General features: G+C 38.6%; 1 protein-coding gene across 2 annotated transcripts in view; it reads right to left on the reverse strand.

Moving 5' to 3' along the window:
* Positions 1 to 27,326, reverse strand: part of CCDC93 (coiled-coil domain containing 93) — a 123,912-nt gene that overhangs the window by 61,357 nt on the left and 35,229 nt on the right. For both annotated transcript variants that reach the window (XM_036743449.1, XM_036743448.1), the window contains 4 exons: positions 22,311 to 22,347; positions 19,743 to 19,829; positions 19,380 to 19,430; positions 17,435 to 17,521 (listed from right to left, as the gene is read on the reverse strand). In XM_036743449.1, the coding sequence (XP_036599344.1) occupies positions 17,435 to 17,521; positions 19,380 to 19,430; positions 19,743 to 19,829; positions 22,311 to 22,347 (262 nt within the window). The remainder of the gene's footprint in view (positions 1 to 17,434; positions 17,522 to 19,379; positions 19,431 to 19,742; positions 19,830 to 22,310; positions 22,348 to 27,326) is intronic.

Below are 27,326 nucleotides of genomic sequence, written 5' to 3' on the forward strand. Positions count from 1 at the left end.
CTCCCCTTCATTGAGATGGGGGGCAGGGAACCCAAACAACCCGGTTACAAACATGTATAGACAAGCAAAACAAAGTCCCTCACTATGTCCAAAAAACATGTCTCCGTCTTGTACTATGAATATGTGGTGAACAGGAACTTTTAAAGCATTTCTCTTGTGAGCTCAACAGTTTCAATTCAGGAAGGTACTATTACTACCCCAAATTTGAATGAATATCTTTCATCACAGGCTAGGCATTAAAGCTGTCCCCATATTTATGGATGCTGTGTGACACCAGGGTTGTAATCTTGGGGTGCTCAGATTTGAGTCGCTTAAGAGTGAACTCTATAACTTTTTTTAAAACTTTCTCTTTGTCAATAATCTTAATCTTGCTTGAATTTATCAAGTATGTTAAGTGTCCATCCTGTGCAAGGGAGCAAGACACCTCTATATTAGCTGGGCTAGAAACACAGAACTATAGATTCTTAAAGAGTTGGGGATGCCCCAGATGAGGGAAATTACTTGTGCAAAGCCACACAACTAGGATAACAACAGAGGAGGACCCAGGTTTCCTGACTTCTAAATCAATGTCCATTTTTTCCCAATGTGGGAATCCTTTAAAAAAACTTATTTTGGGGGGAGGCAATTGGAGTTAAGTGCCCAGGGTCAGAGAGGTCGAATTTGAACTCAAATCCTCCTGACTCCAGGGCTGATGCTCTATCCACTGCACCACCTAGCTGCCCCCCAATATGGAAATCCTTTGGAAACATCTCTGGCCATTCCCAGGGACAAGAAGCTCACAGCTTAGCAAGGCTGCTATCAATAAAAACTTTATCATTATTTATATTTACAATAGTGCTTTGCTACAACCTTCTATTTGATCAAAAATAAAATCCTTCCTAAGAGCAGCTTCCTAGGTTAGGACATGAAAGACTTGACTTATATTGTGTTGCTCCAAAGCACACAATTAAGAAGATCATCAAACATCTGAAGGCAAATATGTGTGATGGGAAAGCACCTTGCCTGAATCCTACCTCCCTCACTTTCACAAAGTACTTGATTTCTCTGAGACTCAGTTTACTGAGGCAGCATAACAGAGTGAACAGAGAGAGAGATACCCTAGGTCAAGAAGAACCTCATTAAAGTTCTGCCACTGACACCCACAGGCTATGTGACCCTAAGCAAATCATTTTTTTTTAAAAATTATTTTATTCTTAAGTTAAGAAATACAACAAGCATTTCCATAACAAAGAATAGAAAAAAAGATGCAAATCTATTATATACAACTTACTATTCCTTTTAAAGATATAATAAAATCATCATGTAACTTTTGTTTCCCTTTTTCTCTTCACCCAGTCCCTGCCCTAGAGATGGCCTCTCAATGGCACAAGCAACTGTCTAACACTAACCAGCACAAGTGTAGTGGGCCTATCCCTCCTTTGTTCTGGACAGGGGGAGATAAAGACAGACAGCTCTCTACATGACAGACAGCAGCATGTGTAGTGGCTAAAGGGGCAGCCTTGAACACAGGAAGATTTAGGTTCAAGTCTTATTTCTGAGACATCAAACAAGCTATGTGACCCTCGGCAAGTCACTTGAAACTCTCTCAGTGCTTTAAACCAGAGGTTTCAAATATCTGGCCCACAGCACTCCCAAATAACCAGATTAAAATTTACCTGGGAAATATTTGATGAAACAAAAAGATAACCTTACATTTTAAAACTAAGGCAATATAGAGCCTGCAGGGAGCCTTGTGTATGGACTAGTGGCCTCCATTACAATTCGAGTTTGACACCATTGCTCTAAAACTCTCTGAGTTGCAGCGAAAGTGCCATCCTTCATTATTAGGTAGAACTTCCTCACGAAGGAATTCCCTAAACAGTGAAATCACAGGTATAATCCCTATCCCTATTTTTACACCTTCCCTTCAGACTCCCAGTGGCCAAGTCTGTTGGTTCATATTGAGCTCAAGGTTAATTATAGCTTCCAGACCTTTTTCATATGAACTGTTATCAAGTCAGGTCTCTTCCCTTTTCTGCACTTATATAATTTTTTTTTTAAAAAACCCTCAATGTAAAATTTACATTTACTGTTGTTAAAATTTCATCTGGTTGATTCTGACTCAACCCAGTCAATCAAAATAACTGTCAATAAAGATTCTCTTGGAAAACCTATTACCATATTCTTTCCAGGTGTCATCTGAGAAGCTGTGCTGTGTAGTTAGAGCTCATGACTTGGAGTCAGAGAGATCTGTGTTGAAATGCTACTTCAAATATTTATTAGTCGAGTGACCTCAACCAAGTCACTTAATCTATCTCAGACTCAATTTCTTCATCTGCAAAATGAGGATAATAACAGCATTTCCCTCACATGGTCGTTGTGCAAATCGAATCAGATAATACATGTACTTTGCTTTACAACCCTTAAAGCACTGGATGTCAGCTACTACTACTACTATTATTTTTTTTCTCTGCCCTAAATACACTAAAAATGCTAACTAGAACAGAGTCCTTTAGCATGCCACTGGAGATCTCCATCCCAGCTGATGACTTATTAATAAACCCCGATTTCTGTATTTTCTTCATTTTTATATCCACTGTACTTTTCATCTATAACTCTGCTGGGTCTTAACTCCACAGAACAATATGCTCCTCCCAGGATAAGCTAATCAATGGAAATCTCCCCATCATGTTCTTTAACTCAACCTTGGATACTCAACTCTACCCAAAGCTCTCCTTTATAGAGGGCTAGACCAGGACTTTCCAGATCATTCCATTTTCCAATTGCAACTCTGCTTGGTCTGAACTTTTCGGTGTCTTTCCTCCTCTACCTTTCCCCTTTCCAGCTTCCTTTTGTGTGTTGTCTACCCACATTAGACTGTAAGCTCCTTGAGGGCAGGGGCTATTTCTCTTTTTCAAAGCTTCTGAGCACTGTTACTGCCATATAGTAGGTGCTAAATAAATAAACTGAAGAGATTGAATCATATATATGCTGCATTACTCAGTTATCCAAAATTTGCGAAAACTTCAAGCCCAAACCAAAGCATGTGTACTAAATGATCCCAAAGCCAATGATAACAAAGATCTGCAATGATTTTTATATAGACCTTTTTCCCCATCAAGGAAAATGGAGTTATCATGCTTAGACTAACAGCATAGTTGCAGATGTGCTTATCAAGGAGGTTGAAATGGTTCTGAAGACAACAAAAAGCTGCTGGAACAGACCAAAGATACAAAGAGGATTGTGATGGAGGTAACAACTGTGAGGGCATTAAAGGACCAATTTTCAAGGTAGCTGAAGCAGATGAAACGATAAAGATGTAGGAAAAAACAATCTTAGACCTAATTAACATCACACGGAAAGAATTCCAACAGAACATTAATAACTACCAAACCATAAGCCTACTTTCCCATTAATATAAAGCTTTTGTGAAAATAATCTAATCATGCACCAGGGCCATTCTGAGTGGGTATTACTAGGAAACAGGTAGGCTTCTAAAAACAATGTTACAGAGCAGACCATATTTTTTCTATTAACTGTCTGTAAGATGTAGAGCTATAAAATCCCACTGCCCATAATGTTGGTTGACCATAAAAAGAATCCTTGAAAGTTAAAAGAAGAGAGACAACCTTGCATAAAGCAGCATGAGATGAACACTTGCTAAAGGTGTTCATCATTGTCATGGAGGAGATCCAGTTTAGAGTCTATGAAGAACAATTCTCTATAGAGGGTAGGGTCCTCCAGATCTTCCTGTTTGCTCATGATATCATGCTGATTGCATCAAGCCCTGTAATACTGCAGAGCCTCCTGGATGAGGTCCGGAACCACTCCAAAGACTCTGAGTCTCACAGGGGGAAAAAAAAGTAAAGTGCCATAATCTGGACAGTTGTCCATCTGGACATGAGGTGAGATAGATACCATACAGAGTTCATCTATCAATATATTTATCTTAGATACTGCAAAAGGGAAATGAACTGGGAATTAGACAGGATGCTTAAGCTGCATTTAGGATACTACAAAATGTTTTTATTGATACCAAACTCCTCCTTGATGAAATACAAATATTCACCTGATATTACTATACAGCTATGAGTCTAGAACACTAGGGTCTCCAATGGATTAAAAATGAGAATCACACCCCAAGGCAGAAAACTGGCAAAGATGACAAAAGATAGTAATATTCAGTGTTGGAGGAGTTGTGGGAAGATGGGCAAATTGGTGCATTGTTCATGTAGCTGTGAATCGGATCAATTATTTTGGAAAGCAATCTGGAATCACACAAATAAAGTGACTAAGATGTCCTTATCCTTTGTCTCTGAAATTCTGCTACTAGGAATTCATTGATAGGAAGAAAGTCCCTATATACATCAGACTATTTATAACCATGCTTTTTATATTAGCAAAAAACTGGAAACAAAATAGATTCCTATCAATTGGTGAATGGCTAAACAAATTGTGGCACCTGAATAAAATGGAATGTTACTGTGTTGCAAGAAACAAATGGTAAATGCAAAGAAGCATGGACTTAACAAGAAGTGAAGGAGAAGTAAGCAGAGCCAAGAAAACATATATAAAATGACTGCAATAGTGTAACTAGAAAGAAGCACCACGAAATAATCATAAGTGAATGTTGCAAAAACACAAAAAGCAAACACGGCACCAAAAAAGATATATGAGGAGACACACGCCTTATTCTTTTGCATATGGGCGGGGTAGGGGTATCCATGAATGGGGAACAATGCATATATTTTCATTTTTTGATGTATTAATTGTTTTTTAAAAAATTATTTTCTCTTGTTCTTTATAAAATATTATGTGGAGAGAAAGAAGGAAGGATACTGGGAAAAGTCAGGGGTGTACAAAAACAAGATAGTAAGAACAATTGACTTCAAAATGAAACACACTCAAAGGGCAATGGGCAGATGGTGGGTATATGCAAGCTCCTACATTACAAACAGAAAGCCAGGTAGCACAGTGGATAGAGCACTGGGCTTAGAACCAGAAGTCTCAACCCCCTGAGTTCAAATCTGACCTCACACACTTATCAGCTGTGTTGACCCTGGGCAAGTCACTTAACCATGTTTGCCTCAGTTTCCTCATTGGTAAAATGAGCTAAAGAAGGAAATGGTAAACTACTCCAGTATCTTTGCCAAGAAAGCCTCAAAATGAAATAACAAAGAGTCAGACATGACTGAAATGACTCAACAACATAATTAAATAAGGAACAATAAAGGAAAAGCAGAGTCATGGATGCCATCAAGGAAATTTAAGACCTCAAGAAGTGCCATTTGGGGCCTGAGATGGCCTGGAATCATGAGGATCTTTATTCCCATTCTGCTAAGATGTCTACAATAGACAGAATAAGCTCAGGGTCTGCAGTGTTAACTCACAATCAGTGGCTATCTCCAGACTCTGATGGCCAATACAGAGACTGCAGTTACCAAATGGTTGTTAGAGCACCAGCAACAAGCCAGGGTTTAGGACTAAGTGTTATGTAAAAGACTCTTTTTCTTCCCACCAAGTTTCTGAAGCTAGCTAAAGATTTTCAAAGAACTTTGATGAAGAGGCAAACAAGGAAAAAGGATTTCTGTCACATCACTGAGATGTTTAGTAAGGAGAGTGAAGTGGATGATAGGCAAGGGGGAGAATCATACTTGGCCTGGGATTCACCTGCCTTGGGGGTCTGCCTATGTGCTTGACAGCCCTGTCCTGGCCTGGCCTGTCCCCACTCCATATCCCCTCCTTATATAAACAAGGCTACCAGGGAGGGGCCTTCTTACTACAATCAAAATGAAAATGATGCTAATGATGATCACTTATCTTTCCCCAGTCATACTGAACAAAGGGCCTCTTTCACTTTTGCATTTCTACTCCTAGTACTTGGCACAGCTTTGGCATATAACTGGTGTCTAATAATTGATTTTTGATTAATCGATCAAAAAAGAAGATATGTTAGTCCTGTGGAAGAATAATTTATAGACTGTATGATATACTGGAGTCCTCAGGATGTCAAGAAAAAGTGAGGAAAGCCCCTATGCCTCAAGTGGTCCTGCTATGTCAAATTTATGGGAAAATACAAATGTGCAAACCTGTATTGCTAGCAATCTTCATAACCAGAAGAAATATCCATATAGACTAAATCATAGAACCATTTGAATATTTGAGAATATTTGAGTATCTTCACTTTTTTAATGATTAAACACAGATCTACAAGAATATTTGAGAAATTTTTAGTATCTTTCTTTTAAAAAAAATGAGAGCTACCAGCTACCATTTATGAAAAATGAATGAAATAAAAACATTAGGACTCATGGTTAAGAGGTAGAAACTGTGATCAAGAGTCATGGGTTCTATGATATATAGACCTTTCTTCAATATTCCATGGATCCTCCACTAACTTGGAACCCAAGGCCTCTATACTTTTTAGGATAATCTGCAAGAGACACTGTGATAGAAGAATTTGTCACCCTGCAGCAAATCTGGTGATAAGACTCTCCAAATTCAGCTAGGTGTAGTTCTTAGGCAGCAAATATACAATGTGCTATTAGGCTGAAACTAGAAGCCTTTCCAGGTAGGTAGCACCCAACACAGTTTGTACACCACTGGCATAACCTATGGTAAGTTATGAGAGTAAATTTAGCAGAGTGTATACACATGGAAACAGAATCACAGAGGGGTTTTGTTGTTGTTGTTCTGAAGGGATCTTGAAGATTACTGCATTCAACCCTTTCATTTTGAAGATGAGGAAATGGAGGTCTTTCGTAGTTAAGTGACTTCTGTAAAGCCACAGAACTAATGTTAGCAGAATAGTTCTTACTTATTCAGAAAATTCAGTCCCCAAAAGTCTAAGTCCTTGCTTCTCCAAGCAGAAGATGTGCTCTATATTTTAAGATCAGAATTAATTTCCTTTTGATAATTTTTTATAACACCACTAGGGCTGACTGGCAACCCACACTTGGGTGGTAAACCCAGGGATGAAAATAGCAACAAGCGAATAGTAGGCAATCAATTTTATTTTTGAATCCTAGTCCCAACTTAGGCAATATATGTGAGCAGCCAAAAGGCAAGAACAACAGATATGTCAGACCACATAACCAAATAAAAACAGTATATTAATGGGGAGGGTGGGGAGGATCCACCTTTATCAAGAGTAGTTTGAAGTAAAATCCTAGAAGAGACTGTTCAGCTAAGCTTTTCTCCAGTATTTGTAAGACAATGCTCTCATTGGGCAGCTGGTTTCTCTTTAGGTTATCTCATTTAGTCCCTAATTATCTGATGTACCTGAAGAGACTCCTCTGCTGCCCTTGAAGCAATCTTTTATCCTTGGCTTGTTTAGGCTCCTGATTAATTTGCAAAGGATGACACTTAAAATCCAAAGGTTAGAAGCAAGGCTGCTGGGATTTCTTAATTAAAGGGAAGTAATTTTCCAACATTTGTTAAGGAAACTATATTTCTTCTATAAGAAAAACTGTTCTGAGAAAAGACATATGAACACAGGCTTTTTCTTCTTCTGATAAAGATAGTTTCTTTCTTCTATCTAGATAGTATGGTAGGCTTTCTTGACCTAGAATCCCAAGAAAATCTTATTAGAGTGTTCTCTAAACAATACTATAGTATTTCATATATTCCAAATAGAAACTTTTTTAGACCTCTGATCACTGACAGCACCTAGGTGCTATGTCATTTTTACTGATTTCTTTCGCTAATTCACTAGAAGTTCCTGCTATTTGTTCCTATTTAATAGGTCAAGATAGGTGGTCATATTCATTCATTCCACAGCCATTTATTTAGCTTCTACCACATGCAATTCCTTTGCCAAAGCACAGTGGGTTCCCAAAAGCTATGTATGGCACTAAAGCACCAGATCTGGCAAATTTTACCAAATATCAAACGCTTAAGTCCAACGAGCAGCTAAGGAGGTCTGGAGAGGCTCAGTACCAGGCTAGACCCTAGGCACTTTTCTTTTCTTTTCTTTGTTTTTTTTTTTTTTTTTTTTTTTTTTTCTGGAGGGAGGAGGGCAGGGCAATTGGGGCTAAGTGATTTGCCCAAAGTCTCACAGCTAGTGTGTCAAGTGTCTGAGGCAGGATTTGAACTTGGGTCCTCCTGACTACAGGGTCGGTGTTCTACTCACTGTACCACCTAGCTACCCACCTAGGTACTTTTCTTGGCAGAAATTTCCTTACTATCTTTTATACCAGTGAGGTCAAACACAAATGGAAACTGGATCCCTGGTGGTAGCATAGTGACTTATTTTAAAAATATGTTATCTATGTTTCATTATATTTTTGTTTTGTTAAATATTTTTCAATTACATTTTAATCAGGTTGGGGCACTTGGGAGTGTTTGAAACCTGTTTTATACTATTTTCCTGGACTAATTCTTTGTTGTCAATATCCTTAGCACACTTTCTAATAATTACTTCAATACTATGGAAGACTGGCAGGGATATTTTTGGGCAGAAAGACCTTTTGGTGCCTCCAACTCACATCCTGGGAACATCCCAAATACTGCTAAGGTGAGAGTGGGCTGGTGTTTCTATGCCTGTAGAGCTCTGTCCAGCAATTACTGAGAATACCTTTCCACCCTGGTGGCCTGCTCTGCTTGGGCTCTTGGTCTAGAGTTACACTGACTTGTGAATTGTACAGCATGCAGCATCAATAACATTCTCCTTCTAGGCTGCATTGGAGGTACTGTTTGAATTAAGTTGCATATTTCAGAGCCATCATTTAAAAATACGTGAATTATTGATCATTTTATGCAATTACAAAATGTTGCAAATCTTACAAATCTGAACATACTCTTTAGCTTTTTAATATTTTCAAGGCCTGTTGATTTTTCTAACACCTACACCAGGCAGGCAGCTCAATCATTATTTCAAATGACATCTTATCTTTCTGAGCAATTTCAGATCTTCACCCTTTAAGAGATTCTCCTGCTTCTTCCCCCCAAAAGACCTTTCTTCCCTTTCTCCTTACTGGGTATTTATCTTTAGTGAAATCTGTTCTAGGCACAGCACAATTTAGGATGCCTTGAAAGATAATCTATGATTTCCACCCTGAATGTGCCTCACTTCCATCTTTACTCACAGGTGTCAATCATGGAATTCTTAACCTGGGGTCCACAGATCCCCCAGTAGACTTCTGGGGATCCACAAACTTGGATCACTAATCTAACTGGAATTAAACATTTCTTTCAATCATGAATGTAAGCAACAAACATGCTTAGGGAGAAGAGGTCCATAAGCTTCAGCAGACTAGACAGCCAAAATATTTCTAAGACAAAAAAGGTTATGAATGCCTACTTCTCTTGAGGCCTGCCATACCATCACAGTCAATAATAACTCCAACTAAGTCAGGTACTGGATTAGGGGAACTCTCAGGGTCCTCTTTTAGCCTAGCCCTAGGACATAATAAGAACCATAGCACTCTCAAGGTATGAATAAATCATTTTCTCAAATTCTCTCCGAGTTCTATAAATGGTTAAGGATTATTAAAAAAAAAATCTCACCTTGGTGGGAAGATTTAGCACTAGCCCCCTTTCCAAATTTACTACTTTGTTCTCTCCTCTATTCCATACACCCTCAACACTTATTTAGCCAGTTTATAATATATCATCTTTGTCCAGGAAAGGAGACTGGGTGACTAAGCCCTAATAGCCTTGTTAATCAGAATGAAGGGACAGTCCAGGGTCAAGAAAGCCCAATTCACATTAAACAAATGGAACAATCAGGAGTCAGGGTCAAGTTATTAAGGGAAGAGGCAGAAACAAAGAAATCACGATCTGGGATAAGCAGAAAAGACAAAAAGGTTCCCTAGAGGAAGGAGAAGCAGTAAGTATATCAGGGTGATCCAAGTGAATGAACTGACGGGCATTCATCTAGAAAGAAAAGAAGGGGTATCTAAGTTTTTAAATGAATTCTTAGGCAAGATAAGGACATGATTTGACATTAGAGAGGAAGAAACAGAATGGGAAGACTAATTGGGGTTCAGGGAAGGTGGGAGGATTCAGAGTTTTTAGCATCTGGCAAATAAATTATTCTTCTAATAAGTAAATGGGCTTTACACAAAGAAGCTAGTTCAATGGTTCATTTTGCGGTCCTCCAATGCATCATCTTTTCTTCCCCCTTTTTTGATTTCTTCCTTTCCACTTCCACATTTTGCACATTGTTGTTTTCTGTAAGAAAATTTTGGCCCCAACACACAGATGCTCCTTGTTTATTACAGCCACACACAGCTGGAGGGTGCTTCCTCCTCCTCCTGGAGTGTGTAGACTGCAGTCAGCTGCTAAAACAATTACAGAGACAAAGTGGAAACGGAAAAAAAAATACAGTAATCTAATTCCTCTATTCTTCTCTTCTAAATTATCTGTCCAACTAGGACAGAAATGAAACACATTAATAAAAAGGAGTTTGGTGAGGCAGCCAAAATTTACCATCTCCACTCTGGGACTGTTTAAATGTTGGGAAGGTCAAAGATACTAGCCAATTATCATCCTCCTTTTCCATGGTGTCAGGCCAATAACTCAACCTTTCATGCTGTACCAAAATCTAACTTCAACATCACTCCCTCTTTTAACATACACCTCCTCCCTTCTTCTGCATACAAAGGGGCCTCATTACCATATTCATCTTCCTTCACCTTCAACTGTTCTTTCAATATTTACCCATGTCCAAATTTTTCCTCAGGCTGAAAAAGTCAACAAATAAATAAATATTATTTTTCTTGTCTTAATGTCTTGTTTTTACACCACATCCATTTTTCAATATATACTTCCACCACCATCAAACTCTCTATTGCAACAAAGAAAAATAAGTAAGTAATACTGATTAATAAAACCACTGTGTCTGACAGAGGAAGCAGCAATCCATAACAGTAGGTCCCCCACCAATGAGAAGAGGAAAGTATAATTCATTGTTTTCCAGAAAAAAAAGTCTATTAAACTAACATCTACTAAATACATGGTACTGTGGAGAGTTTAGGAAAGGCAGAGACATAAAAGACTTTCAACCAACAATAGTCAACCTAACTGTCCTTTCTCATCCCTAATTTTCCCTTGTAACATCCTTAATTCAGCTGAGCATACCTGCTCCCTCCAATATTTTTTAATTGTCATCTTTCCTTGACCCACTATAACTCAGTTTTCATCAATTTCACAAAATCCCTCAGAAAAACACCTCTACACCAAGTCTTTCCATAGCCCTCCAAAGTACAGGGCTCTCCCTGGTAACAACCTTGCATTTATTCTCTATACATGTGAGTTCTCTTATCAAATGTAAGTTCCTTGAGAGGAGGGATTGTTAAAATTTTTTTGTATTTGTATCTATGGGCAGCTGGTTGGCATAGCGGATAGGCTGCTGGGCCTGGAGTCAGAAAGACTCATCTTCCTGAATTCAAATCCGACCTCAGACACTTACTAGTTCCTGGGCAAGTTACTTAATCCTGTTTGCCTCAGTTTCCTCATCTGTAAAATGAGTTGAAGAAGGAAACAGTATCTTTAACAAGAAAACCCCCAATGGGGTCACAAACAGAAATACATGACTAAAAAATGACTGAACAAAAATTTGTTTCTATATGGCCACAGTGCCTAGCATATGGTAGATGTTTAATAAATGCTTGCTCATTGTTTATATAAACTTTGTATATCCGTCAGCATACTGCTTTACATACAATAAATCAAGAAACATTTGTTAAGCACCTACTATGTGTGAGGCACTATGCTAAATACATAGCACATAGCTGGAAAGGATCATTTAGTGCAATTTGCCCTGCTTTTCTCTTTATCCCCAACACTTGGCTCAGTGCCTGGAACATAGTAGGTACTTAATTAATGCTTGCTGCCTGAGGACCTCTTCTTTAAAATTTGCTACAAGTAGCTACCCAGTCTTTATCTGAAGATCTCAAATGAGGGAACTAAATACCTTTCCAGTCCATTCCACATCTGAGTAGCTTCCCTACAAGCCCGAACCACCTCTCTCAGCTCCCGTCAGTTCTCTGTTCCCTGGAAGGATGCTAAACAATTTATTTCTTTTTTCATAGGACAACCCTTTCACTATTTGTACAGAGGTTTTCCTCCTCCCTATGATTTCTCTTTTCAAGACTAAACATCTCCACTTCATAGAATCATAGATTTCAAACAGGAGTCTCAAAGGCCATCTAGTGCTCCTCATTTTACGATGGATCAGCTGAAGCACGGAGAAGTTAAGTGACTTGCCCAAAGTCACACAGGTAGCAAATGGTAGAATTAGGACTCAAATCTTACAGTAATTCAACACCAAAGCTAACGTGAGTTCCACTGTAACACACTTCCTTGGTTTCTTTAGCTTAAAAGGTAAGATTTCAAAGACATCACCATCCTGTTCATTGTCCTCTGGACATTCTCCAGGCAATCAATGTCCACAGTATAATGGGATGATTACATTCCCTGCTTCTATACAGTAATCTCCTCTTAGTGCAACCTGAGACTACATTAGCTTTTTTAACTATTGTATCAAATTGATGAGAAGCAACATGGTGGCCTTGGAGTCAAGAAGACCTAATTTTAAGTCATGCTAACTGTATGATTAGATGAAAATTCATTCTCTAAGTTACAGAAGAGTTGTAGAACTGCGTTAGTGGTGTTCAGCACATTGATGATATCACAGGTTTGGACAAGAGCAACCCTACTATTATACCCTGAGCTTGCAGTCTGCTAAAATCCCCAAATGTTTTTCAAATGAATTATTAGATAACCATGCTATCTAACCCATGTTCTACTTTTGAAACTGTTTTTTGACCCCAAGTTAAAGTTTACATTTATTCTTATTGAAGTCCATCTTGTTAAATTTGGTCCAATATTTGGCTTGTTGAGACTCTTTTGGTTGTGGCCTCTGTCATTCAGTGTGTAGATTATCCCTCTCTCCTCTGTACCATCTGTGATTTTAAGAGCCAGCCTATTTATGCCTACAACTTAGCTAATGATAAAACTTTTATATAACACAGTCACTATATTATGTCACTATATTAGAAGTCTCCCTTCAGGTCAACATTAAGTGATTAGTGACTCTTTGGGACTTGTCATTTAAATAAATTAGAATCCACCTAACGATACTAAGATCTAGCTCACATGTCTTCAACTGGGCCTCAAAGATAACTTACAATTTTAATTAGATCAATAAAACAGGACACATAAACAGTATTTATTGAAAGCACAAATGAACCAAGCTCAACCTTCTCAGTTTACAAATAAGGTGAGACCCAAGGAGTATAACTGATCCATCAACAAGCATTTATTATATACCTACTATGAACAGTCAGTCAATAAATATTTAATAAACACTTACTGTGTGCCAGACTCTATGCTTACTAAGTGCTGAGAATACATACAAATGCCCTACTCAGGGGCATGGTAGACAAAGTCCACCCTAGACCAGAATGACACATGGCTGGCTTGGGCACCATCCTTAAAAAGAGGTTCTGGGAAGAGCCATTTCCTTAGAGGAAAAGGCTGTCACAGGGGCAGAGGACAATTCCAATGTGTGGATTCCAGGGTTGGAATGAAGTTTCAGGATGAAGAGGTGGAGCAATGTAGAGGAAATCCAAAGTGAACCAGACACTGTCTTAGGAGCTGAGGTTACAAAATACCCATGAGGAGCTCACTTTTTAACAGGGAGATAAGTACATATACAGGAAGTCCCAGAAGCCTGAACTACTTTAAACTACTATAGCTATTTAAGCTTAAAACCACACTAAGACTTTGGGGTCACCCTATTTAAGTATATAAAGATTAAATATAAAAATGATAAATACAGTAGAAATTTCACGCCCAAGGTTGCTGCCAGCAGAATTGGGCCTAGAATCCAAGTCTCCAGATTCCCGGTACAGAGCTTTTTCCAAGCTATTTCTAAGATTCTATGATCTATATTTCCCAGGTTCACCAAGAGAGCAATTAAGACAAGCTATTCCTTAAGTTTTTAACCTGGAAACAGTATGATAGCTGTATTTCAATAAAACTGATTTCCTCTGTAGTCCTATGTATTTTATCTTATGCATTTAGAAACATTATTCTAAGAAGTCCATAGGCTTCGCCAATCTGCCAGCGGGTTCTAGGACATGAAGATGAATGACTTCTACTCTAGGAGAAGGAAGAAATATGTTTTCATCTCAGAACATTAGGAGCCCAAAGACACAGTCCCATAAAAGGAAGTTAATGCCATTCCAGAAGAGGTTTCTTAGGACCCAAAAAAGACTCACCAGCACTGTACTAAAATTTGAGTCAAGTGGTGTTATATTATACCATTTTCTGATCACAGAAGAGCACTCCTGAGATATCATCCCACTTCATGGATAACAAAGGCAGATCTCCTGAAATCACTACCATGAGAATTCTGTTCTCTGTTCTCGACCTCTCTCCACAAAACTTCTATGATTTAAATCTGAGATCTCAGGGATCATCATGTTGCAATTCTCCTGACTTTTCTATTTCAAAGGAAAGCATGGTCAAAACACCAATAGCTGCAGGGCACAGGAATGACACTACATAATTTCTAACACTCCATGGCTCTAAAGTAAAGGAGAACAGAGGTAAAATTAGAAATATGGGGTGGTGGTGTTAGTATCTTATCTACTGGTTGTTCTTCAATTGGCAGTGGCTCCTAACATTTTTGTTTTAATATTGACTCCTCCTCATCTTCTGCGATTTGGGGGGACCTTGTGATTTCATTATTCAGTGTGGGGGTACTCTTTGGTGTGGAAATTTCCTCTACCAATCAAGATCAACAACACATCTACAGCTTATACTCTTAGAAAGCTGCCTGAGTCCCTGAAAGCTGCACTTGCCCATGGTCACGCATCTGGTAAGAATGAGATAACCCAGATCTTCTTGACTCCAAGGCTGGCCCTCCACTGTGCCACGCTTTCAAAAAATAACTCATCATTTGTAGACAAACATTTACCTGCACCAGGGTGGTTAAGACTGAAATGACCTCTATTCCTAATTAATCTTTATGTAAATGAGGAATCATTTATAAAAAAAACATCTCTTATTTCTTTTAAAAATATAGGTTTTTGTATATGCTGTATTCTTAAAGTGAGACCCACTTCAGCTTTTAAAGACTTCCTGGCCAAAGTACAGTATGAATATTATGAAAAAATTACATAATCTTCATTTGGGATTTGACTTCATTTTTCAAATGACACAGAAAAACTGGAGGGCGACTTCACAAAAGAGCAGTAAAAATTATTAAGAGGACAAGTCAAAGGAAACTGGGTTTATTTACCCTGGAGATAACAGCATTAAAAAAGATAATTCTGAGAAACAAAATTCTATATGGTGCCAAAACAGCAACTCTTTTGCTTTTTTGGCCTACTCAGGAGCTCTAATACCATCCAGAAAGAGTGGTCCAACAGGACCCTAGGAAAGCTCTCTTTATTGCTCTTACTTATCTTCCTGGAGTTAATTTTACTACAAGTTGTAGGCCTCTCCTCTATTCTAAATAATTCGGGTAGATGTATGTTTTCTTTTCATGAACCTCAGTCCTGTTCATTTCCGTTCATTCCATGTGTCTTCTCTGCCTGTGATTTACCGTCAAAAATTGTTAAAGCTAGGATTCCCACACAAAGTAGTTCTACCTGATTGAATGAATTCTTATTTTGATTATGAATAATGATTTGAATACTTTAAATGTCTTTAAAACAGTATTTGCCCAGTATGATCAACACACATTTAAATTTTAGTATGCTTAATGAATTTATACTCCTGTTTTCAAAGGAAGATTTGTGAAAGTGTGAATTATGTTGGGCACAATCTGTCAAGAAAGACTATGACCAAAGGATCAAATGAAATATTCGTGAAGCACTTAGTATGGTGCCTTACACATAGTAGGTGCTTAATACATGCTTATTCTCTTCCATTAAGCTGAAAGATCACAGTTCATAAGACTTATGGAATGTATGCAAAAGAAGTTTGTCCCTGAGATGATTCTTGCTAACACAATGCACACACTTATTAATCAAATCACTCCTTTAAACTGTCTCCACATCATCTATCATTTTTTGTGTTATGTTTCATGATTAACATTTTCAAGTATGACCCAAATCCATTTTCCTTGTCAAATATCAGATGAAACAAGGCCCCAAACAATTCTGTCCATGCAGTCATTTCAGATAAAACCCTTACTTCTGTACACAACAGACTATAAAATGTGTCTTAGCTTCCCTTCGGAGAGGATGCCAAAGAAGACAGTGGGGACGAACCAAAACACTACCTACCACCTGCTAAAGAAAAGCTCCTAGCAATTTTATCAGCTGTCACCTTCAGAAAGGGCCATACTTGACAGTAAAGTATAGAGATGGCTGCCTGCTGTCTCAACAGCAGATTATACCTCCATGAATGAGTGGGCACTCACTCTCTGAATATACCAGCTGGTGCAATCACATCACAAGAATATTACACATGAGCTGAGGAGCACTGTTCTCTTATTCTAACAGCTTCTGGAAAAGGGAGGGAAAGTTAGAGGATATGGTGTGTGTACATGTGCGTGTGTGAGTGTGAGAGAGAGAGAGAGAGAGAGAGAGAGACGAAGAGGGGGAGAGGGAGAGAGAGAAAGGGGGGGAGAAAAGGGGGGGGGAGAGAGAGAGAGAGAGAGAGAGAGAGAGAGAGAGAGAGAGAGAGAGAGAGAGAGAGAGAGAGAGACTGTAGTCTTCTCCTTTAGAATGCAAGGTCCCTGAGGGCAGGAGCTATTTCCCTTTTGCCTTTATATTCCTAGAACTTAGAGCAGTGACTGAGATATAGTTAAGAGTTTAATAAATACTTGTTGACTGAGTGTGTGTTTGGGGGTCAGAGAGGACAAACTGCCTGTGCAAGGAAGAATGCAGTACAGTGTCCTGTATATCTGATTTTAGACATGCCATAATCTCAGCCTGACTCGAATCAGTTCTTTGCAAGGTGATTAATCATTGTCTCCCCTGAGACACTCAAGGTCCTGTTGCCTATTCTTAGAACAGAAGAAATCTAACACTGAAATACGACTCTTGGGTTTTTGTTCTTTCCATGCCTTTTTAATAAAGCAGCGGAAGAAATCTTGCCATGGGCTTCAGCTGAGTTATGGAGTTTATCTCCTCAGTGGCAAGGCTCCATTCCTCACCACTGTCACCAAACCAAGACCAAACACAGCTACAAGGAGCCTGGTAGAGGAGGACAAATGCTCAGAACTCGAGGCAGGCAGCGATTTATCATATGGATTAATTGCTCAGACAGACAGGTTTTCTTTGCGTATTTCTATAAACACAGCCGCTAAAGAACAAAATTAATTTAGCTAATCAGCAAAACCTCATTGCTCTACATGGCAAGACATGGTTTATTTGTTTTTGACAACTGAGGTTAATGAATCACAGCTCAGCCCTGATCACAGCTGGTGAGATAAACAACACCTCTGGGTGTTACCTGAGGAAAAGGTCTCCACTCGGCTCCCCCCACGTACCTTCTCAGCGTATTCTGAGACAATCTGCTTGATCTCCTCGGAGCGAAGCCCCACAATCTGGCCTACTGCACTTGCAGTCAGTCGGCTCTGGAAACACAGCAAGGAGCATTATTTTAGAAGCACGTTTCACAGAATCACAATGACTAAGTTCTCTGAATTTTCCTTGCAAAGATAAGTCAAGACCTTTTTGTTTAACATAGGAAATAATTCTATCGATGCTTCTATTTATCACCCAATTTAATGACAGGAACAGAGTAAATAAGTATCCAAATAGGCATCCAGATGAACAACTTAATAACAAGCACCCCCCTCTACTTCCTGCATTTCAAGTTGCTCATCATCATCATCATTAAGCATTTATAGAGCACTTTAAAATTTGCAAAGCAATGTAAACTTGTTATTTTGAGTCTCACCCGTGAAGTAGGTGATTACCTCCATTTCACAGGTGAGGAAACTGAGGCTCAGAGGAATTCAATGACTTGCCCAAGGTTATAGAGCTAGTAAAGGTCATAATCCAAGTCCGAGACTAGAATGCTTAATGAGCCAGTCTCATCCCCCCTGGAAAGAAAAGATCTAGTCTAGGCAACCCCTCACCTTAAGGGCCACCTGTGAAGCTAAGCAGAAAGCTTTTATACCTGAAAGTGACCTTAGAGATCACTTTGTCCAAAACCACCCACTTTACAGACAAGGGAACTGAGACCCTGAGAGGCTCAAGGTTACGCTGGTGATAAGCAACAGGTCCTCTAACTCCAAATTCAGTGCTCTCTCTACGTGCTACCCTGCCAGTCCTTAGAGGGGCAGTTGGGAGACTTATGATACATTTTGGGAGAAAGAACAAAGAGAATGGAAGAGAGAAGGCAGGATGATGGGAGGAATAAAGAGAAGAGAAAATAGATGAGCATACACATACACACATATACGTGTATGTGTGTACACGTATATATGCATTTGTATAGATGTATAAACATATATGCGTATCTACATATAAATACGTGTGTGTGTGAGAGAGAGAGAGAAAGAGAGAGAGAATGGGTGTAAGAGGGTAATGAGGAAAAGTAAAGGTCACTAACAATGGCCTCAGAACCTCTAAGTGACACAGACATCATCAGTTACTTGGCTTCTACATTTGGGCCAACCTCTGCTTCTTACTGGTTATTTGACTTTAATCAAGCTAGTTCTCATCTCTGGGCCTCAATTTCCACATCTGTAAAATGCCTACAAATGAAATCCAACTTAGGCACAGGTAGGGAAGGAATTTGGGTTTGGGGAAGAATAAAAAGCAGTAAAACAAGTGCTTTACTTTCAAATAAAAAGGAAGTTCAGGTGGCATAGTGGATAGAGCTCTAAACTTGGGAGCGAGGGAGACCTGAGTTTAAATCCTGTCTGTTTTAGACACTTAATAACTGTGAGATCCTGGGCAAGTCACTTAACTGCAGAGCCTCAGTGTTCTCTTCTAAAAATAGGGGTAATAACAGAATCTCCCTCACAGGGCTGTTGTCAGGACCAAATCAAAAAACATATAAAGATTTTGCAAACCTTAAAGCACTATATTAAAAGTATACATAAAAGCTAGCACTTTACAACAAGATGAAAAGAGTAAAAAACTTAATTAACCTTCTGACACAGGTATATGAGGTTGTCGCAGATAGGACTCCCAGTTTACAAATATCAATACTTCAGAAGGAAACCAACATTGGAAATGACATCAAAAGCTAGTTTTTCAATTGTTGCATCACACCTTTTGCAATACAGATTGCTACTGAATGGAAATACAAATTCATAAGGCCTCTTCAACATGAAAGACCACTAGGGTAATAGGAAGATATAAGGAAATAAGGTACTGGGAGATACAAGAGATACTTCTATAGGAGAAAGTCCATGAAGACATAGAGATACTCTTTCCCCAGAACCACAGAAGTACCAAAACATTCCCACTCCCACTTACCTCTTCTGTTGCCATAGCAGCCATTTTAGTCATCAGGGTTTCAATATGGCGCTGATGAGAGAAAAATGACAGAAAAAGTGAGCAAGGCCCCTAAACTTTTAAAACTATAAACTATTATACTTGAAGAATGCAAAGTGACTCTTTATGATGGAATTTGGGAACTTTCTTTCCCTTTGGTCAATTCAATTTTTTAATGATGTAAAATGAGTTAAGTTGGAAATATGACTATAATGAAATGACCACCTTGCACCTTCTGGCTACAGGAAGGGACTAACCATTTTAGAAAGCTAGAGATGAAAGTCAAATTTCTTCCACGCTGGCTCAAATTCAACCCTAAGCTTTCTTTCTACATGGGCCACACACCTCTTCGGCAGCTTGAAGCTCATCTTCGTCAAGGGATTTTCCCGACCCTGAGAACCCTGAAGGCAACACCATTTTCTTGTCCTCAGTCTGTGAAAATCATAAGTAAGACCTGTTAGTGCCAAAGTACTGATGGTGTTTAAAAAAAAAAAAAGATAAGTCATAATTCAATTGGAAACAAACATTGCCCTGTATTGCTAATTCTCTACTCCCATATGTCTCCCCAAATCCAACATAAGCTACTTAAAGTGCTGTTATTTCTAAACATCTCTCAAAAGTGCCTACCACAACATCTCAAATGCAGCAAGACCTTGATAAAGACTTGTTGACTGATCAGGGTATGATGCTAAGAGGAGAAGGCACAAATGACATTACAACAAAATACAAGCTCCTTAAGGACAAAAATTATCAAAATAGTACCTGATTAAGTGTCAAAGGGGCATTATAGAAAATCACTGCCATGAGAACTCAGAAGAGTGAGAAATCACTTTTGGGCCAATGAGTCTTGAAGGATAGAGAATATGAAGAGATGAAGAGGAGGGGGGAGTGGTGTTTTAATACCTGCCAAAAAGGTACGAGCAAAGTTCGTGGGCAGGAAAGAGCAAGTGGCATCAGGGGGTAGTGACCAAATGGACTGATCCCTTTATCCCCTCAATACTAGAACACACCCTGGAGCAGTGGTTTTCAAACTTTTTAAGAATCACTGACCAACTTTCCTAATATTTTAGCTTTAAGTTCTCTTGTTTTATCTAGCTAGGGTGACCAAAATCAGATCTTTTAAAAAACAACAAAAAACCCTACCATGACACATCTGTGAGAAGGGTGAACTTCTGTAATAGAATACACACCAAACTATTTAAATACCAACTGGTTGGCAACCTTCTTCCTGGCCTAGTTAATGTTTTGGGGGATTTTGGGGGTAGGGTGGGTAGTTTGGGGTTTTTGACTAGACCAGTGATTTAATTGGTATAGGAAGCTCTAAGAAATTCCCTTTACCAATGCAGTTCAACAAATGGACTACAATTTATAGTCTTAAAGAGTTGCCTGAGACACTTGCTTGTGTTCCATAAAGCCAATGTATCAGAAGAAAAGACCTAAACCCAAGTCTCCAGACTTGGAGGTCAGCTCACCATCCGTTATACAACATTGTCATGCATATAATCTGTAAACAGATATATCAATGAGCTACAGAAGTTTCTCACTCAAAGATAATTTTTTTTATTTTTCTTAGAAAAGTAGAAATTACCTCCTATTTCACTCTACTTTGTAAAAGAACTATTCTAGGTCATTATTTTATTTAATCTCTCTCATTATTTTTGCCTTTATCTCTATCTTAGGTACATTAGACTGAGATTACAGAGAGTCCCTTAGAGCAGGGACTATATCTAATTCTTATTCTGTACTCCAAGGGCCTTATGTAGGGGTCCCCAAAAGAAAGATAGCTGAAGCCTCTGGCCAGGGTCTGAAATACCTGTGGGTAGTGAGCAGAGCAGAGGTAAAAGGCTGCTGGTACGTCTCTTTCCCTTCATTCTAATGGCAAGATTGACTTCCCTGCCAGCAGTCAATGACCTTGACTGCTAATACTATCACTCAACTCTGACTGATGTGAAGACTTCACAGGCAGCACGCTCTTGTGGAGGGAGCACTAAACATGTAACTGGGAGACTTCATTTCCAAGCATGGATCCTGCCCTTACTAGCTGTGAGACAGCCAGGCAAGTCACTTAGCCCTTCAGGCCTCATTTTCCTCAAAAATCCAGATAGCACTGCTTGTATTATTTCCCTCAGAGTTGTGGCAAGGGAAGCTGCTTTTTTCTCTTTTTTTAATAAACTAAGAGTGAAACACTACAAAACGTCAGCTACTGTTACATGGACACCAACGTGGTTGCTCATTACAAAAAGTAAGGAACCTCTGGCCTATTCCGCCATGGTGGATGCTAAACAAGTAACTGATGATCAAAACTTCTGTTCTTGAGATGATTAAAAATTCCCTTCTTGTTTTCATCTCATTAGAGTAAAGAGGGACTAGACGGGCAGACCGTTAAATACTTTTTCAGACTTGGTCTTGTTGTTGGTCAATTTTGTTGAACAGTTTTGCTTTGTTACATGGAAGGGTTTGATGAAGGGTAGGTATACTGGGAAGTAATTGTGGCATAAAAAAAGCACCAATTAAACTTTGAAAGCCAGCTGTGTTCTTTTCTTCTCTCTTTAAGAAAGGAGAAAAAAAATAGGGAAGGAAAGAAAAAATCCTAAGATTATAAGATTAAGAGCTGGAAGGGACTTAAAAGGCCCTTCATTTAACAGCCCCTTCATTTTAAAAATGAGGAAATTGAGGCTCAGAGAAGTCAAGTGACTAGCCCATTTCCATACAGGTAGTAAGTGGCAACACTGGGATTTGAACTCAAGTCCTCTAACTCCAAAACCAACCAGTGTTCTGCTACGGCACATGGGTCTTCTACAATCAATGTTAAAGAAATAAGTCTATGAATTATTTTAAATTGTTTTACCTTCTTTCCAGTTTCATTTAGTATGGAATATTTTGTTTTTAATTAGTAGCTATTTCATTTCTTACCTTCTCTGTTTTGCTCTGTCTACTTAATCCATATCGCCTACATGCAAAAAAAAAAAAGGGAGGGGGGCATCAGTTATATGATTATTTTTAAATTCATGTTTTCCTCTAGATTTCACCTATGAAAATCTCACCTCGGACAAATTTTCTAAGAACTGACACATCAAAACATCACAAACATCTTTGTTCCTGAAAGTCAACAGATGAAATACCTTGGCCTTCCCAAAGTCGTGGAAAAAGAAGAACCCTGTTTACTAGCAAAAGAGATCTTAATTTCTAATTCTGGTAAAAAAACAAGCCTTTCCTAAAATGTGATCACCACCAAAAACAAAATCCAAACAAACCAAAAAAAAAAAAAATAACAAACCAATGAATACATAGAATGAGGATCTAAATGGCTTTTAGGCTAAATATGCTTTATTGACAAACCAGCAAATGGGAGTTTGTTATTACGCCAAGTGTTTATTGCTTCTGTTGTTTTAACATGTCCAGCCCACTGCTTCAATCACTGGGTGCATAGGATGATACGGTTCAAGATTGCTGCCTGTAGGGAAGGGGTTAGATTAAAGAAAAAATAAAAGAGGGGAAATGCCCTATTTAAACAATTCTCTGTGTTTGTTCAAACAAGATGTGTAACTTACTAATACTAATTCTATATTCTACTCAATTTCCAGTTCAGTGTTTATATTCAATCTGTCAGGCCAGTGATTTAGTTTTATTTTAATAAAGTCCAGGTTAAGGAAAATGAACAAATATACTTTAATTTCGATACCAGCATTTTCTTTTAAATTCATGCTAGGCAAAAGCTAGAAAAAGAACAAATAACTAACCTTACCTTTTAAATATAGCTTAGGTGGAAACATATAACTAAAATAAACCCAAACAAATCATTTTCCTTAAAGCCAATCTTGCTGCTCTAGATACTGAAAGTCATTCATAATCTCCAAGAATTTGTGATCTAAACATAACTAATAATGCAGATCAAAAAAAGTAAGATGATGCTTAGGTCCAAGATAAACTCAAAATGAGTACATAATTTAAATATAAAGGGTGATACATAAGCAAATTATGAAAGGGAGCATGAAAGAAATTACCTGTCAGATCTATGGATAGGGGCAGAGTTCAAAAGCAAACAAGAGGCAGAGGTTTACATGAGGTAAAGTGAGAAATTTTGATTACACTAAGTTAAAAAGTTTTTGCACAAACAAAACCAATGCAGCCAAAATTAGAAGAAAAGCAGGAAACTGGGGGGGGGGAAATATTTACAGTAAGTTTCTCTGATAAAGGTCTCATGTCTCAAATATATAGAGAACTGAGTCAATTTTATGAAAATAGGAGCCATTCCCCAATTGATAAATGGTCAGAGGACATGAACAGGTAGTTTTCAGAGGAAGAAATAAAAGCTATCAATAGTCATATGAAAAAATGCTCTAAGTCACAAATAATGAGAGAAATGCAAACTAAAACAACCCTGAGGTATTAGCTAACATGGCAGAAAAGGAAAATAATAAGTGGGCTATGCCCAAAGAAATAAAAAAACTGTGCATATCCTTTGACCCAGCAACATCACTACTAGGTCTATACACCAAGGAGATCAAAGGAAAAGGACCCATATGTACAAAAATAGTTATAGCAGCTCTTTTTGTGGTAGTAAAGAATTGGAAACTGAAGACATACCCATCATTTGGGGAATGGCCAAACAAGTTATGGTTTATGAGTATGATGGAGTACTATCATGCCAAATAAATGATAATGGGGATGATTTCAGAAAAACCTGGGAAGGCTTCTATGAACTGGTGCAAAGTGAAGTGAGCAGAACCAGGAGAACATTCTATACACTAACAGCAACTTTGTAAAGATAATCAGCTGTAAAAGATTTAGTAATTCTGATCAATATAGAACCACCACAACTCCAAAGGACATATGATATAAAAAGCTATTTACCTCCAGACAGATAACTGATGGACTCAAAGTGCAAACTGAGGCATATTTTTTCCTCTCTTTAATTTCTGTTTTTGCTTTTTTTTTAAGAATGTGGGCAATGCAGAAATGTTTTACATGACTTCATATGTGTAATGGGTATCCTATTTCTTAATGGGTAGGGGAGGGAATGGAGGGAGAGAAAGAATTTGGAACTGAAAATAAAAATAAAGTTTAAAAAAATTATGTGAAGCACTGAGAGAAGTACTAGTGATATGAACACAAGGAAGCAAGACAATGTCTGCCTTCCAGGGATTTTCCACATTCTAAGGGGGAAGACAACATATAAAGGGGAGCTGAAAAGATCAAAGCTGGCACTTTATGGGCACAGTCCATGGTTCTGGTGGGATGGAGATAAAGATAATGGCTACAGTTCAGGTATGAAGTTATGGTGTGAAGATGGCTAAGGAATCACTGTAAAAATAAGAATTCAAACTCTAGGTCTTCAAGCCAAATATGTCAAAAGGTCCTCACATAGGCTTTGTGTCTCCAGAAATGCTCCATCCCATGCAGAGAGGACACCTATAAGCAGGAGTAAGTTTATAGCAGACACATAAATAGTCCTTTACAAAGCACTTTCTTTACAGCCACAAATATGACTTCGGTATTTGCCAACTTACAGATTGCCAAACAATATTTGCCACCTTCCAGATGAGGAAACAGGTTCAGAGAGTCTGAGAGCCCAAGCTCACATGGCTAGTAAGTATCTGAGGCAGGATTTGAACCCAGGTCTACTGACTCTAAGAGCAGTGCTCTGTCCATAACACCAGGCTACCTTTCTATTTCCTTCCTCAAAGCACCTGCTGATTCTTCTAAAAAAAGAACAAGTCAAACCAAACCAATAAACCCACAGGAGCAGTCTGCATGTAGAAAAGCAAACTTCCCAGCACTGCTCTGGTTGTCTACTCTGGAGCTTGGAGCCTCTACTTTTTTCACAAACCAAGAGAAGCCTGATGCAGCATCTAACTGGTCTAACCATCCCCTTCCCTGTGCAATCTGCAGTACTGGTGTTGTGGTAGTAAAGAAAGTGCTAGACCTGACTCAACTCATCAACTTCTCAATTTTCAACAAAACAATGTAAAGTCCCACCATGAGTCTGTCTGCAAAATGGAAAGTCAAGCTGATTTCAAATTCATTTCCACTACACGATTACTGTGGTTTCATCCTTCAGTTATACCCTACTCCACTGCCCACTGGCCATTCATTCTTCCCTGGTCTCTGTCTGAAGTCCCAATTTCAATACTGTCTGATGCTAACAGCTTGCTCTCAATTTTCTACTGAGGTGCCAGCTCCTCTCTCTGCAGTCCTTGTGAATCATGTCTGTAAACTCTGTGACATCAGTGCTACCTTTTCCTTATCAGAAAAACAAGAATCTCTGGTGGGAAATATAAGGGACATCTAGCTTCGAGGCAACACAACGGTGTACCTTAGTGGGGGGAAAACACCCAAATTTAAATAGTATCTCTAAGCTCCATGAGGGCACAGATCAGTTTCCATTTTGTCTTATAGTGTTAGTTTCTAGCACAGCACCTTGAAAATACTAGGCACTGCTCTTGAAGTTAAAAGATTTGGACATTAGCTCTGTCACACTTCTATGACTTTGGGCAAGGATTCAGCTTCTGTGAACCTCAATTGCCTTGTCTTTAAAAGGAGGAATTTGAACTGCATGATCTTTCAGGTTTATTTCCAGCCCTAAAATTCTATTACTCTATGGATCTACGTTTGAGGCTAGGATATGTATAGTTAAATCAGAGATAAAATGATGTGACACACTAATTAATAAAATATGTAGATTTCATTTTAATTAATTCACCAGGCATTTACTGAAGATCCAGCATGTGCAATCTCATTGTCAGGTATTATGACAACCACAAAAGAAATAGAAGAAATTCAATTAAACAAATCATCTATTGGTACTATATGCTAGGATTTAAAGGCATATGAAAAGTAATACACGTTACATTAGAGAAGGCTTTTAAAGGTAATATGTAACCAAGAATCTGACCATGTGGGTCAAAGGGCTATGTGGAAGAGTGAAAATGGTGCTGGATTTGTAGTCAGTTGGCTTGGGTTTGAACCTCAACTCTACCATATACTACTTATGTGACCCCAAACAAATAACCTAACCTCTCTGGGCCTCCATTTTTTTACCTGCAAAATGAGGGAGTTTGATGGCTTCTGAGATGGCTTCTAGCTCTATATCTATGATTGATCCTATGATAGTGAGTGAAAAGTAGAGCTATTCAGGGCAGGAATATTGGAGAAAGCTAAGATTTGAACTGGCAATGAAGAAAGGAAAAGAATTCCAAGAAAAGAAGTAAAATAAAAACAAACTTTTTGTCTTATTATTTATTCAAAATGACATGTTGCTTATTTATTGAGCAATATCTTTTGTTACAATGTAGGGTTAAATAGCAAACAGGCATGTTTTTCCTTCTGTATCTAACAGCTGAGTAATATACTTCCAAGGATGAGTAACATGTTTACTAATAACAGCGTGATTGGCATGCATGTTTTCCTGGAGACGAGGGAACGTACAGAGGGACTTTTCAGATGCTCTTATGCTCTCACTCCCAATTAAGCCAAGAAACCTGGCAGGGCTCTTTCTGGATTCTTGGTCCCATCTCCTACTTCTATGGGTCCATAAACAAATCACTCTGCCTCCCCTCTCTCCTAAGTAAAACAAGAAGAATGGCCCAAATTCTCCAAGATCACATAAGATTTGCTGACTATTTCAGTTAATTGGTACAATCTATCCCATGCTTGAAACTCTGCAGAGACAAGGCCATGAGGGATTAACATTATTTAAGCATCTTTAGTTCTTACTCACTGTAAGCTCTTCCGAATAATATAAAAAACTTCCTGCCCTATAATTTTTCCTCCCTCTAAGTCATGTATGACATCTGGTAAGATTTTCATGGCTAGTCTCTGGGGTTTGTACTGCCAGGGGTTAAAGTTTTTAAAAAGGGGGAGACTGCTGGGAGTTTCTGCGTACTCACACAGCTCTGTGGCCTGGAATGCTGGCACCCTACATCATTT

This window comes from Trichosurus vulpecula, chromosome 2 (genome assembly GCF_011100635.1).
Source record: "Trichosurus vulpecula isolate mTriVul1 chromosome 2, mTriVul1.pri, whole genome shotgun sequence".
NCBI lineage: Eukaryota > Metazoa > Chordata > Mammalia > Diprotodontia > Phalangeridae > Trichosurus > Trichosurus vulpecula.